The sequence below is a fragment of the Phyllostomus discolor genome, chromosome 1 (assembly GCF_004126475.2).
Source record: "Phyllostomus discolor isolate MPI-MPIP mPhyDis1 chromosome 1, mPhyDis1.pri.v3, whole genome shotgun sequence".
Lineage (NCBI taxonomy): Eukaryota > Metazoa > Chordata > Mammalia > Chiroptera > Phyllostomidae > Phyllostomus > Phyllostomus discolor.
Window position 1 is genome coordinate 103449042 of NC_040903.2, and position 16141 is coordinate 103465182.

General features: G+C 33.0%; 1 protein-coding gene across 1 annotated transcript in view; it reads left to right on the top strand.

The window, feature by feature from the left end:
- WDFY3 (WD repeat and FYVE domain containing 3) overlaps positions 1-16141 on the top strand; it is a 243909-nt gene that overhangs the window by 88994 nt on the left and 138774 nt on the right. Inside the window, 4 exon segments of the mRNA XM_028505686.2 lie at positions 3590-3751; positions 7879-8071; positions 9129-9315; positions 11199-11365. Of these exon segments, the coding sequence (XP_028361487.2) occupies positions 3590-3751; positions 7879-8071; positions 9129-9315; positions 11199-11365 (709 nt within the window).

Genomic DNA, 16141 nt, shown 5'->3' on the forward strand with positions numbered 1-16141 from the left:
CTAATCTAGAATGCTGTTTTTTACCTTTGTCATATCATAACACACGTAGAGCATGATACCATTTCTACAGCACACTGGGCAAAGGATGGACCACCTGTGGCTGGAGATAAATAGCCCAGGACTCTGACTTCATCAGGCCCAACCCAAGAATCCTGTTACTCATATTAGGGAAGCTCTGAGTTAGAATAATCATCTAAGGTTCAGCTTAGGGTACTTAGCTAATAAATAAATGAAAATACATTTAAATATTTCTAATTTTTAAGGAAAATCAAATGCTGCCATTTTCAGTATAATATATAGCCACTTACCACTTGATTTATTCTGGAGATTGTTTTTTCTTCCCCCTCTCAGTCTGCTTTTAACATCTGTCAGGATATATGTTGCTTTTACTCATTTATGAGCTGTTTGGATACCAGATTTTTGACCTGTGATATTTTTGGGATGAAGGAAATTTTTTCAACCTTCTGAATTAACCTTCAGAGTTTAATTACATATCAAAGTCAATACATTTGAGAATGGCTATTGTCTAAATTAGAGTGGCTTTTATATACCTCGCTTTATCTCATAATGGACTCCATGAAGGTGACTGTGACTCTGTCATAACAGAAACAATGTATAGTTCTTAGTAACCATATTCTGAAATTAGTCACTAGCTCAGAGTAAGTAGCAACTAGACTTTTTCCCATTTGGAATGCATCATTTCCCTTTTTTGTTTGCTGGTTTGTTTTTTCTTTTTTAATCAGAAAAAGAATCTGAACAACTTGTCCTGATTTACCTAGTATTTTCTGAGTTTTAGGATAGAAACCTCTCATCCCAAGAAACCCCCTCAGTCCTGGGCAAATGGAGATGTTTATTCACCCTAAATAGCTAACTTTCAGATAGCCCTAAAGTGGCCCATTATTTTCATGTAGCTATGACCATATCAGACGACTATCAATATACCAATTTTATTTGCTGTTGATGATAGTTATAAATGCTTCTATATTACTGTACCAAAATTTGGTTTGGTTTAGTATAAAATTATAATTTTATATTTTATATTTAAATATAAAATATATTTTATATATTTTAAATATTTAAATATTTTAAATATAAAATATAAAATTATAATTTCAATTGGCATATTTCTGTTTTATTCATTATTTCTGTAGATACTATGTTTTTCTCTCTTCATTGTGAGCCAAGACTATGTCCTAACCATAATACCTAACACATAGTAGAAAATAATTAAATGTGGTTTAATTAAAATATGCATGAATGGATAGATTGCCTTAAAAGTATAAGAAAAGAATCAGGAGAGAAACCTAATCACTCTTTTAAAATTACAATGTTGCAGCCCTGGCTGGCGCAGCTCAGTGGATTGAGCGTGGGCTGCGAACCAAAGTGTCGCAGGTTCGATTTCTAGTCAGGGTACATGCCTGGGTTGCAGGCCATGACCCCCAGCAATAGCACATTGATGTTTCTCTCTCTCTCTCTCTTTCTCCCTCCCTTCCCTCTCTAAAAAATAAATAAAAATAAAATAAAATTACAATGTTGCCAGTTACCAGTTCGAATTCCAAGTTGTACTTTCAGTCTATCAGTTATAAGATGAGAATTGAAAAATTATACCTTTTTGCTTAACAGGAAGGGAAAGCTTACCGATAATCTAACTGCAAAAAGAGACCTTTAAAAAAATTTTGTGTTGTGTCTTGAGCAGACATTTTTGTTTGTGTTGGCAGCTGTGAAATACAGAGACAAATAAAACATGGTTCTGCGTCAACATGTAGATGACAGACAGATGAAGTGGATGAAGATAATACTATAAAATGCAGTGGTGGGGTATATGTAGTGCTGTGAAAGTAGAAATGTGAGAGTTATAAATGTTGTAGGTGAAGATGGGAGGGAGGAAAGATGAGGAATAAACAAAAATTTCGGACATGAGCAGACATTTAAACCAAACATTAGATGTGTGTGGAGACATGGATGTCTAAAGAACAAATTGTAGGAAAAGCAGAGGGTTTTGAATATTAGAGATAGGAAATGATGTTGACTCTGTGGAAGGGGGCCAGAGTTTGTGACAGATTGTTCTTCAGGCTCCCTGTCTCCTCCATCTTGCTACTGCATTAGTGCAGTCCCTGTCTCAAAGGGTTTTTCGTATTTGTTTCTTAATCATAAGACCAGCCTTCCTTCTCTGTATAAGTTAACTTGTGATCTACATTACCACCGCTAATTCTCTGAAATCTAGTTCTGTTACTTCTTTGTTGGTTTCACTTCATTGAGTCTCCGATGCCAGCAAAATAAAAATTAAGTCAGAATGGGGGACAGGATGCCTACCTCACTGTGAACCACTTAACCAACACTAAAATAAGGCAGGATGTGTAAGTGATGAGCCTCAATCCCTTTATTTGTACAGTAAGAATCATGATGTAATAGAATCTGCCTCATAGGGATGATTTGAGGAGAAGATAAGATAGTATAAAATGTTTAGCCTTATGACTGTTACAATATATAATGAACACTTACTAAACTTTACACGTTACTATTACGACTTTTTGGGAGTCAGCAATTTTGGATTCAGGTTCCCGAAACATACTGTATCATATGACCTAACCTTCTTTGTACCTTCCTCTCTTATTTTAATTTTTACACTTTTTCATTCCACCCCTAGCATTGTTAATGCTTCCCTTTTACATTACCACTGTTACACTTAAGAGATTAAATTGGTTATTGATGAGCCTGCTTCTGTTGGGAAACTACAGTATTCTGAAGGACAGGGATGCATGCCCAGCTTGCAACACACTGCCTGGTACACACTACGCATCAGTAAATGTTGAAAAAGCTAATAAATTAATCAACAGACAGTGCCAACCTATTGACCTCCAGCATGGTTAAACTTTTTATTACAAATTGTACCATGGAAAAAAATGGATAATTATTATAGCCTGCTTCTTAAAAATACTGAGATGTTCACCATAAGAAGGTCAGGAATTTCTTCCTCTAGAAATCCTTGAAAATAATATAGAGATTTGTGTGTGTGTGTGTCAGTGATGGCTATATTCTTCAAATGCCCTTCTTGCCCCACAGATCTATACTAAAAATAACATAAAAGTGATAGTAAAGTGATGACTAATATATAATTTAGTTTTTAATATGTCTATGCATTTGTTATCTTATATAATCCTCATATTAACCTAAGAAATATGTACCATTTTATCCATTTTATAGGAGAAAAAAGATCCAACAAAATTAGTTTGCCAGATTCATCGTTAAGTTCCTTTATTCTAAATGCTAAAGCTTATGTTCTTTGAAACATGTTACCTCTTAATAAATAAATAGCAAATTATGAAATAATTAATAACAGACACATTTTAATATTTAATTAAAGCAAATTTGTCCAAATGAGAAATGAGTATTTGTCAGCATGTGTTCATTTTTAATTTTTTCAGGCACTTACAATGTTATTTTGATACATAATTTTCTGGGTTAAAATTAGAGTTTGTGATTTTGCTTCTGGCTTAAAATTTGTGAGCTTACTCAGCTGTATCAATTACAGTTATGTCTGTCTTTCTGTTTATCTACCTATTCAGTTATTTATTGGTTTGTTTTCCAGAAAACTGTGGACTGCATGACAACGATGTCAGTGCCTTCCACCCTGGTTAAATGTTTGTATCTGTTTTTTGACCTTCCACATGTGCCTGAGGCAGTGGGAGGTGCACAGAATGAGCTACCTCTAGCAGAACGTCGTGGACTACTCCAGAAAGTTTTTGTACAGGTATGGATGGTGCTATTCACCTGGCCATCTGTACCACTCTGTTTAAAGTGAGACAGGTGCACTCCTTAAATAGATGTCTTCCCTATTCCATTTTCTATAGTATTTCATGTTGTTTAATATAAATTGTCCTTATCTCATGTAATTGTCACATTTGTTGAATTTGCACACTCCTTTTGAGGAACATTTGAGTGAGGCATTGAGTTTGTTTCTCTGACAGATTTAACTATTAAGTTTACCTTGGATATAGCAATAACATTTGTGAAATGATCTAAGCAAGGAAAACTATTGATAATCATTAAGTTTGGAGTAATATTTCTTATAATGTCAAGAAATTCTCTTCTGTTGCTATCTATATACAGGAAGCCCCTAGTCTATAAATAATTCACTTAGAAAAGATGGTTTTAGTGGCTGCTGCAACCTCCTGTGTTCCTTGCCTGTAAATCCCTCTTGTCCACCCTTGCACCATTCCTTTAATAGCATTAGCAGTTAACAAAAGTTTAAATAGACCTTTGTTACCCAGCCTGGAAATACTGTCATCATTTTGATAATCCTTTTTGGGGGAGAAAAATTTTAAAGCAAACAAATTAAAAATAATTAAAGTAAATGCACCTATCAGATCTATTAAAGTATTAGAAAACACATTTGACACACGGAGACAAATAGTGTATGATTTCACTTATGTGTATCTAAGGTAGTCAGACACTTAGAGAATAAAATGATGGTTGACAGGCTGTGGAGTGGGGAAAAAGAAATTGTTTTCAGTTAGTATAGAGTTTCAGTTTTGCAAGATGAAAGTGTTCTAGAGGCCTGTTGTGTAACAGTGTGCTTACAGTTAACACTAATACACTCTATACTTAAAAATGATTAAATGGTAAATTATGTCACGTGTTTTCACCTCAGTAAAAAAAAACTCCTTAAATACAGTCTCTGAAATTACGTAACCTAAGATGCAGATTTCTCACTTCTAAAATGAAGATAATCATAATTACCTAAAGGGTTTTTATGGGGATTTAAATGAAATAATATACAAAGCTACAGCTTTCTGCTTAGGAGATAGTAGATAGGAAATGAAGTGGCTGTGATTGCCGCCATTGCCGTCACCAGGCGAGGGGACAGTAGATGAGGTGGAGTTGGTACAGGTAACAGTTGCACCTCCTGTAACCAGGACATTTTCTGCAGAAAGGACTCAACTCTGTAGAGGTGCTGGCAATGAAAGGAGGGTAGAAGGAGCCTAAGGCAGTTTTAAAAAGGAAAAGGCAGGTTAATCAATAAAATACTAGTTTTGCAAATACTTATTGAACACTTGATTTATTGGATTCCTTTGTGCTAGTGGTTAACCTAAGTGGTTTACCTCTTATTTCAAAACAACCCAAGACTTTAAAACACTTGCTTTTTCCCTCAAATGGTGATGTGAGCAAATGGCAGAAATAGGATTAGAATTCAGGTTTGTCAGACTCCTGAATTAGATTGGATGAGAAAAGCAATGGGAATAAGTAAAGGAGTAAATCTCATAGGATTTAAAGCTGCTTGTGGACATTGCTGATTAGACTAGAAACCCTATTTCAATAAAGCCTTTCTCAAGAAGTAATTAATATTTAGGCAATAAATGGAAGCTGAATTGTATATTTTTAATTCTAAATAAGTATAGCAAAGAATTCTTCTAAAACTTAGGTTTTTTTTCTGTATTTGAAAACAGTGAGTACTAACTTTCGAGTAAATGTAAGATTCATTTTAGCATATTGGAATCATTGAATGTGACAGCCAAGAGGAATTCCAAGAGAATTAAATGAAACTCCCCATTTACAAGAAGTTGGTAATCTGGCTGTGATGCACAGCAGAAGTAGGGCAGTGATTAAAAAACCAGGCTTTCCCTGCCTGGCGTGGCTCAGTTGGTTGGATGTCGCCCAAGTCATCCACAAAATGAGAGGTCACTAGTTCGATTCCCAGTCAGGGCACATGCCTGGGTTGCAGGTTTGGTCCCCGGTCCAGGTGCCTGCTAGAGGCAACTAATCGATGTTTCCCTCTCTCATAAATCTTTCTCTCCCTCTCTTTTTTGCTCCCTTTCCCTCTCTTTTTCCTTCCCTTCTCCTCTCTCCAAAAATAAATAAAACCCAAAAGGAAACAAAACAAAACAAAAAACAAGCTCTCCCACTGCCTCTCCCTGTTCTCCTTCAGTGCCTCACATCATCTCTCTCTTACTTTCTCAGCACAGGCTGGACTTTGTTCTCATCATTTTGTCTAGAAAATTAAACTTTAGTGTTTTCTGAACACAAAGTGTTTTTGATAGGTGAAATCCCAGTGTTTATATTATGTGACAGATGGTTTCCTGGGACCTTAGCAGTCGGTATTGTGTCATATAGACATTCAGTTCTTGGTTTTTATTTTTATTTTTCATTTGTGTTGATGTGGCCAGTTGTTGCCCTGCCACACTTGACTGGACTTGGTAATAGAGCCCCTACAAGTAGAAGTGGTAGTAGATGGGCAGAAGAGGAATGAGATGCATGCTTCAGTTTCCTAGTTTATAGAATGAAAGATTTATACTAGGTTATTTATAAGAATACTTTTGCCTCGAAAGATTAAGAACAGAATGGTTATCTTAAGAGTCAGTAAATTCAAGAAATTAAATTCAATTTATTTTTGAGCACACAGATTTGATTTGGAAAAAAGTGTGAGAACCCAGGAAAAGTAAAATCAAGACACTCTTCTGAGCATATATCTTTTTGTTGCAACTATTTTCTTATAGCTATATGTTGCATATGATACATATGAGAAAAAATACACATATTACACATGTTAATGCACATTAAGTATCCAGTAGGATCTCCAGGCATTGTTTTGAGAGGGAATGCCTGTATTACTGACTTTGTAAGTGTTGTTGTTTGTCTGAATTCTTAATCCTTTTTTATCTTCCTGATATTTGGCATCTGTGATTTAGAAAGCTCTTATATTTAATTAAATTTTTGCACTGAAGGAGATAGTAAAAAGCAAGACTTAGCTTTCTCAGACAAAACATGATATTTCAACTACTTTTTATTTTTCAGTTACAACTTTCTTTCAGTATTGCTTTGTATTTGTTCCAGGTGTACAGCATAGTGGTTAGACAGTCATGTACTTTACAGAGTGTTCCCTGCAATATCTTCAGTTACCCACCTGGCACCATATATAGTTATCACAGTATTATTGATTATATCCCCTGTGCTGTACCAAATACTTTTTTCTATGTAGCAGTTTCCCCGCAGATAATGAAATAATTAAATTTCCTGAAGCATTTTCTTTCAAGAGAATAAAATTACTTAATAAATTATAGTTATTTTATTTACATTATATATATTTTAAAATATTTAGGTAGATGAGATAATTTACCACAGAGAAGAAAAGCTAACCTTTCCTTCCACTGACTTGAGGTTTGAAGAGAAAACCCTTTGAGGTATAGGAACCATAGCTGAACTCCCCAAATAGCTGGCGCTTGGTGCTGTGAGCACTGTGCACTATATATCTTGCAATTCACAGTTAAGAAAAGAGTTCTCATTCCAGAGTTTAGGAAGTATTGAAAGCTAGACTTTAGAAGAATGTTGGCCACTAGACATAATTAAAAGTTACTTATGAATTAAGATGATTTTGTTATTCTAATATCCCCTTCTACTTGTAGAGAAATGGACCAATTTGAAAATACTCGTTTTTAAGTTTTATTGTTTTCACTTTCTCTTTTCTCTAAAACTGCCCTTTTAGAGCAGACAGTTACATTTCACCTATGATGAACTAAGAATTAGAGAACTAAATTAGAAATATAAAATATTGACCTTGATTGTTATTGTTGATTTATGCCACTTAGGATAAGGTATGCAAAATACCAGGATGAAGAGAGTATGGTAAACATAGAATATTTCTTTTAATAAATTGATCAAAGTAGGTCTGGTTTACTGTCTTAGCATAACCCACTTCTAAATTATAGTTGTTATTGTTAATGCTGCTTAAGGTAGAGCACTCATCATTGTGGGTTTAATGGTATCACTCAGTACTAACCCCAAACTTTCAGAATTTTCAATGATCAGATGTAGTCCTGTTCTGGCTCCTATCTTTCCCCAACCTTTCATTTATATACACATTTGTTGTGTTTTATTTTTTAGATCTTAGTGAAACTCTGCAGTTTTGTTTCCCCAGCGGAGGAGCTGGCTCAGAAAGATGATCTCCAGCTTTTATTCAGTGCAATAACCTCTTGGTGCCCACCCTACAACCTGCCTTGGAGGAAGAGTGCTGGGGAAGTCCTTATGACCATATCCCGCCATGGTCTTAGTGTCAATGTAGTGAAGTATATTCATGGTGAATATCTCTTTATTTATTTAGGTGCTCTAAATTTCTTTCACTTTTCTCTTCCTCATATGATGACATGTTTCTTTTTATCTCTTATTTTTCCAAAAATTCTGTTTTAAATTAAACACTGTATTTACCAAGAGAAAAATATTTATTTTTTATTGTGAGGCATTTCAAATGTCAGAAATTTTTGTCCAAGCAAGGATACAAAAATAAAGATAATTTCATTTTTGTATAAATATTCATTTATATTGTAATGTAAATTCTGTTTCACATCCTATTCTTCCCTTCTCTTTTACTGAAGAGAAGGAAAAGGTTTTTTGAGATGCTATAGTTAAAAGTCTTTCTGAAGATATTTCATAAGTAGACAGATAATAGTCTGTTTAATGCAGTATAATTGAAATAAGGTGGATTCTTTAGCATCACTAAAGAGAAATTGTCCATTGTGATTCTTGCCTCCATTCCTGTGTTCAGTCTTTGTTGCATTTGTTATGTGAAATTGGGTTACTTTAGACCAATGCATTTCGTTACAGGCGAGGAAAAGTTCAAATGACTCAAGTCACCAAAGTCAGTGGTGATGTCTGACTGTGTTTTAAACTAGTAATATATAGCACAAACACAATGTTTAAAACTTTGTTTCCTGAAGTATTTCTGTATCTCATTGGTCTATATTCACTCTAATTTGAACTGTAAGCTAATTATTGGATTTGTCTTCTTAAACTTAAGAGTTTTTTAATTTCTTTACATCCTTTTACTGTATTAATGTAAAAATATCAAACATATCATTTGGCAGCAGACAGGCATTTTGTTTAATGATGTAAAAATATAATAAAATGCAGCTATCTTTCCACACTTCCTTCATTGCCCTTTGTTTACTACTTAGTGGCAGAGCTTTCCAAAGGAATTTGAATTTTACATTTACTTTAAGAATGTGTAACATTTATCTTACAGTATTTTATAGATATATTAAAATTTGATGTTTCATTAAACAATGGTTCAGAAACTCAAGAAAGTTTTCTTAAGCAATTGACATAAATAATATGTATTTATTTATTTATTCTTACAGAAAAAGAATGTTTATCTACATGTGTTCAGAATATGCAGCAATCAGATGACCTGTCTCCCCTAGAAATTGTTGAAATGTTTGCTGGGCTTTCTTGTTTTCTCAAAGATTCCAGTGATGTTTCCCAAACTCTTTTGGATGATTTTCGGATATGGCAAGGATATAATTTCCTTTGTGATCTCTTGCTTAGGTAAAATCCCACAATTCGAGAATATATTTTAAATGTCTACTCGGTGTTTTACATCAAAGGAAACAGTGTAGTTTGTGGTTAGAAAAAAAAAAGGAAGCAATCACTTATTTAATGTATACTTTTTCTACTCTTGGATTTAATCACTTCTTTTTATTCCTGTTCTGCCAATAGAGTACAAATAGTGAATTTAGAATTAAGTTGTCAAATGCAGGCTGCAGATGTGGTGGAATCAGAGGTTAGATGTGAAACAGTTAGTAGATGAGGAAGTAGAGTTTATCTACTAAATAATATCTCTGAAAGTACAAGGTCTTCTTGTTTAATTGTATTTTTGGTTTTACTTATTAGTAATTCAGTAGCGTTACTAATGTAGTTAATAACAAGAATAATTATGTAGATTTATTGAGACCTTACAAATGTACGTGTAAAACAAATTATTCTAAAATGTTTCACTAGCCCCATTTTCTATCCCAAATGTTTTGTGCATGTACAGAAAGTGGCTGGTTACAGATTTATTAGGAAAAAGATGCTCATGCCTCACTAGTTGTTCCCTGAGCAATCAGTTATTTTTAAGTCATTTGATGTATTGTAAACCAGCACTATTTTTAAACTTTTTATTTCGAACACCAGTTTAGCCTAGTTGCTATTTAGTACTAGGCAATCCCCAAGAATATAATTTTGCATATTTTTTCATAATTTACAAGCAACATATGATAGTTGATGAAGAAACTATTTCACATTCCTAGGTGGATATTAATTGGTGCAAACCTTTGAGAACACAGGTTGACCAGATGTTATCAAGAGCTTCAGAAATGTTAATACTTTGACACAACAGCTTCACTTTTGGTTATATTATAAAACTATAATCTTAAATTTAGATGAAATTTTATGTATGTTAGTGCTCCTGTGTTACAATTTCCTCTAGCTTTCCCACTTCCCTATCCCCAAATCTGTGGTTGGCTCTCCCTGACTATTAAAAGCATATCTATAGAGAGTTACACTAACATGGAGAAATGCGTATAACACTAGCAAATGAAAAAAAAAAACCAGTTTACAAAATTCTGGGTATGGTATGAAAAATTTATTAAAACAAAACCTTCACATTAAAAAAAGAAAGTTTAAATAATATAACAGAATATTAACCATGTCTTTGAGTTGTGAAGCTAACCATACTTTTTTATTTTACTTTGTTCATTTTCAAAATTTATTTTAATGGGAGTAATTACTTCTGTTGAGGAAAACACCAGTATATCATATTATTTTAAAAATGTGTTTTTGCACCCCATTTTGTATTCTCAGTAAAGCACAGTCGAAAGATGATTCCATAATAACTACAGTGTTCCTTTAAACGAATTAAGATTGTTTCCAAAAATTGTTAAGACTCTCAGAGCTTTATTTAAATGTACTCTAATGAGTATCTGAATAAATTAACAAAATACAGATAAAACTGTTAGAACCCTCCTCAAGGAATTCATTTTTAAAAATTATTAACAGAAAATGTCTTATGAAAGAAATGGTTAATAAGGATTTTTGTTGACCTTAGAGCGTGTAGGGAATTTAAGAGACATTTAATCTGTTTCTTTTATTTTATAGAGACTGTCTATCAAAGATCATTCATTTATTTACCTAAAATAACACTGCTAGTGCCCAAATCAGCACTTACTATCAATAAGGTGTTCTAACTATTGGTGCTTTTTTTTCAAATATACCATAATGTCTTAAAATGTGTAGGTTTGAAAAAAATGTTTTTATATGGGAAAAATTGTAAGAAGAAACTTCTTGGTGCACTTTATACATTTACTTACTGCATATAAATACTGAAAATTTCTTTGTTAAATTTGAGACTATAACTACAAAAAATATTTGCTACATTATTCTTTTCCTAGATTGGAACAAGCAAAAGAGGCAGAATCCAAAGATGCCTTGAAAGATCTGGTTAATCTGATAACTTCCCTAACAACATATGGTGTCAGTGAACTGAAACCAGCTGGGATTACCACAGGGGCACCCTTTCTATTACCTGGATTTGCAGTACCTCAGCCTGCAGGCAAAGGTGAGTCTTTTTTTTTTTTTTTCCCATTTTTACTCAGCTATATAGGTAATCTACTGTTTTTCACTAAAAAGGTCATGCTTTTTATGGTATAAATTTTTTGAGTGACAGTCTTTACAGATCAAGTACTGAAAATGATATTAAAATATATCAAAACAGTGAAATTTATATTTTAATATTTCATGTTAACATATAAATAATGTAATGATCCAAACATTCCTCTTTTGATCTTGGTACTCTACGCATTTCCACTTTATATGGGTGGACCTTGAGAGTCACACACTCTCTATGCTTTTCTCTGTGTGTTTGTGTATGTGTGTGTGTGTGTGTGTGTGTACATCTCACAAAGTGTAAATGTTTATATTTTATTTAAAACTCAGCATACCTAAGTACAAATAAGTTACATTATTTCTTACATGTCAGAAAATAAATTTTGTAATTCAAATTTCCTAACTTTGGCTTCTCATCTAGTGATCTCTTACTAAGAATACTTATTGCATAGTTAATAACATTTAGTTATATTAAGAGTGCAAGCTATTTTTAAATGCCATGTGATTTTCATTTAGGTAGAATCTAAAAAGACAAAATAAACAAACAAAACAGAAATGGACTCAGAAACAGAGAACAGACTGATAGTTGCCAGATGGTAGAGGGTTGGGGGACTGGGCGAAAAAGGTGAGAGGATTAAGAAGTACAAATTAGTCACAAAATAGTCACAGGATGTAAAGTACAGCATAGGGAGTATAGTCTTTAGTATTGTAATAACTATGATGCCAGGTGTGTACTAGACTTATTGGGGGGAATCACTTCAAAAATTACATAAATGTCTAACCACTATGCTGTACACCTGAAACTAATATAAAATAATATCAAATATCAACCGTAATTGAATGTCAACTTTAAAAAAGGGTACAAGCTGGTTTTGCTGTTTCATTTTTTTAATGTGTAATAACCATTCTGAAGTAATCTGAGCCTGGGAGCTTCTAATAGTTTATTTTACATGATTGTCACTAAGTAAATATTCAGTACAGTTATATGTGCATGTAGAATTTAATTAGTAAAGAAAACAGCATGTCTTTAAATTTCGCAGTAAGTTATCTATGTATTTTATGACATGGGAGTTAGCAGTTAAAAGGGTTTTTTGTCATTTTAAAGATTTAATTTATTTATTTTTAGAGAGAGGGGAAGGGAAGGAGAAAGTGAGAAAAACATCAGTGTGTGGTTACCTCTCACACATCCCGCACTGGGACCTGGTCCACAACCTAGGCATGTGCCCTGACTGGGAATCGAACTGGTGACCCTTTGGTTCACAGGCCCACGCTCAATCCAGTGAGTCACACCAACCAGGGTCACAAGTTTTTAAGTCTTTGAGAATCAATGAATTTATTACAAAATCCTAAATGTGATTTACTGGAGAAAATTATACTGAGAAGTCATGACTTAGATTGGTGTCATCAGACTTACTGAGGTAAGATGCACCCTCAGTGTGTAGGTTGTAATCTGTGCAAGAAGTAGAAATCCAGGAATATCTTCTGAGCAATTTAAGCTTCATTTTATTTAATATTAAAACATAGGGGTCTCAAAAAACTTCTAATTTATAGACTCTAGTTTGAGTACCCACAATTAACTATTTCTTTGCGTTGATTTAAAAATAGTTAAGCAGTGTACTTCCTATTTTAGACTTTTGTTCTTTCATTTGGTCAATTTGATCATGACACTGGCATCATAATGAGTTACAAAGGTATAATTTTGAAATGAGAGAATCAATGCAGCAAAATTACCCTTCCTTGTTTGTCACCCTGATGTTGTCTCATCCATAACAGGGATGATAAATGTATGACCTAGCATCTCCTGGGCTCGTTCTGAGAATTCAGTGACATGTGTAAATGGAAGCAAGGTTAACTAAAAAGGGTCTTGCCCTAAGAGTCTGAATTCAGGGGACCACAAGTGACCTAACCTTTCTAAATATCAGTTTCTTCTTCTGAAAAATTGATGTAATTTCTGTAGAATAAATATTTAGATAAAGTTAGATAATTTTGAGTTATAAATGAAACTCAAAATTTATAGCCTACTTTGGCCTACTTTGTAGTGTTTCTCATGGCCTATTTTGTAGTGCATGGACTAAAGGATATAGTTCTATTCTACAGAGGGAATATAGAATATCTTTTTTTTAAATATGTTAATTTTTATATATACTAAGAAGCTAGGTTTTTTCTAATACGGATATCCAATTGTGCCAGGTCCCTTTGTTGAAAAGACCATATATGAGCATAAATCTGGGACCCTTTTTTTCCCTGCTCTATTTGGTTAATGTGTGTGGCCAATACCATACAATCTTAACTACTCTAAAGTAAGTCTTGAAATAAAGTCAAGTTGTCCAATTTTGTTCCTTTTTTTCCAAAATTATTTTTGGCTATTTTAGGTCTTTTGGACTTCAGTATAAATTTAATTATGGAATGATTGAAAACATAAAGAGCCTGATGAGATGTTGATTGGGAGTACATTGACTGTAGATCACAATGTTTTGGGTGGGGAGGGAATTGACTTCTTAACAGTAAGTCCTCCAATCCATAAAGATACAGCTTCTGATTTATTTCGGTCGTCTTTTTTTCTCTCAGCAATGTGTTGTAGTGTACATTGCACAAGCGTTTCAGTTATTTTGTTAAATGTATTATTAAATATTTTTATGAGGCAGGGCAGGGGAGAGCAATGGGAAAATGGAGACAAACTGTAATTGAACAACAGTAAAAAGTTTTAAAATATTTTCTTGATACTCTTGTGAATGAAATGGTTTTCCTTATTTTATTTTGGATTGCTTGGTGCTAATTTATATAAATACAGTTGTTTTTAAAATATCTCTTTACCTATGACTGTTAAGTTGCATTATTAGTTTTAGTGGGTTTTGGGAGGGTACATTTCTTATCAGTCTAGTTTTAGTTAAGATATGATGGACTGTTTGTACAGGAATGAAAATTAGGAGGGCAATAGTGATGATGTCATGTGGAGCATTGATACAATGAGGCAGTGAGTCTTTTACAAATTTCAACTGTGGTTTGGACTACTTATAAGTTGGAACTGTGTACATTGTGATATATTTGATGCTGTTTATGTTTCTGTCAGCTATTTGTTTAGGGTACTTTGAGAGATATTTTGTTTGATTTTATCATCTATGAAAAGAAATTTTCTATTACCAAGAAATTCTTACCCATTTATTGATAATTACATTTAAGAAAGGAAACATGAACATATGTACCTTAGTTGCTCTCTCCACAGAGATATAATTTACCAACCTTATTTTTAGTGCTGTTTTTAGATCAGGTGAAAGAGTATAGAAATCTAAAATTTAAAAGAAAAAAATTAAGTTATTAATGAGGGTGGTAAACTTACTGTTTCTATATATTAAAGCTTGAAAATGACTTCTGTTTCTATATTTAATAGCAGAAGCTTTTATAAAACTTTGTATCCTTACCAGCAGAGAGATTTTTCTAAAGGAAATTAAAGAAAAATGTAGCAGTCCTTTCTTTTAAGTAAGAAATATTCCTACTGTTTAATAACAACTCAATGGTGATTTTTTTATCTTAATTATTCCAGAAACACCATTGTGAGGTTGTGCTTCATAATTCATAGCTCTCCATAGCTTCTAAATTTGTTTGCTGAATAGAGCAAGTGTTTTTAATAAAGGATATTTCTCTTCTTAAGAATATTTTGTTTTCTTTTGTGTATGTGTTTTTGTTAAAGCTTATACCTGAAATGCCTTGCAGTCCCTATCATGAACTTACTTTGAAGAGCCCTTGGTCCACTTTATCTGTACTGAATGCACATGTGGCCAGGGCTGACATCAGCTTGCTGGAATGTAACCTTGTAGATGGTTTAGCCATTCTCCATTCTTGCTGGTCATTCGCAAATTTCATTCATTCATAACTTCTAAGTGTTTTATACTATCTAAATGTTGATTGATTTCTTTCCTTCTTTGCCAGCCCTGCTGCCACAGGTTTAGTTGAGATTCTATAGATCATTCACCTGGATTATTAAGTGTCTTGTTAACTGTTCATCTCACCTCTTCACATCCATCCTTGACAGAGTTGTATGATTATGGTGACTTCCAATCTAAAAAAAAAAATAGTGATATTTAGTGTCTCACTGGGGAATGAATACTTGCATTCTCTTAATTAGACCTTCAGTCTCATTTTATTTTGCTTATACCTGTATCCTTTTGGTTCTTTTTTTCAAACACGCAACTTTTACAACATATTCTGAAAATAAGAAAGATCTTTTTTGCTATATATACTTACATCCTTTCAAACCTTATTCATTTTGGTTTGTTTCTGCTTGTATAGACTTGAAAGTAATAAGATGGTGTCATCTTTTAGAATGACTTTCTCACTTAACCTTTATTTCTTTTAGTTATTTGTGTACTAAACAGATTGAAGTCAGTGCCAAATTTGAAACTTATACAGGATAGATTGTTTAGGTAAAATATTAGAACCTTTATGTGTTAATATTTAAGGGATATTTTTCATTCATATAGGTAGAGCAGTATCTTAATTATCTTTTAGATTTAACTATTAATCTCTTTCCCCAATTAAATATTGTACGAATTTAGTGGTTAAGACAGTCCTGAATAACAACAGCATTCAAAATGTATTTCAAATTTGTATACTACTTATTTTGGTGTTATTATTCAGTCATTTTTTAGGTGCATTTTATGATAGAAACCCAAAATATCAGATTTTGTTTGGTTCCATTGTATATAAGAACTACTAAATTTAAAAATATTAC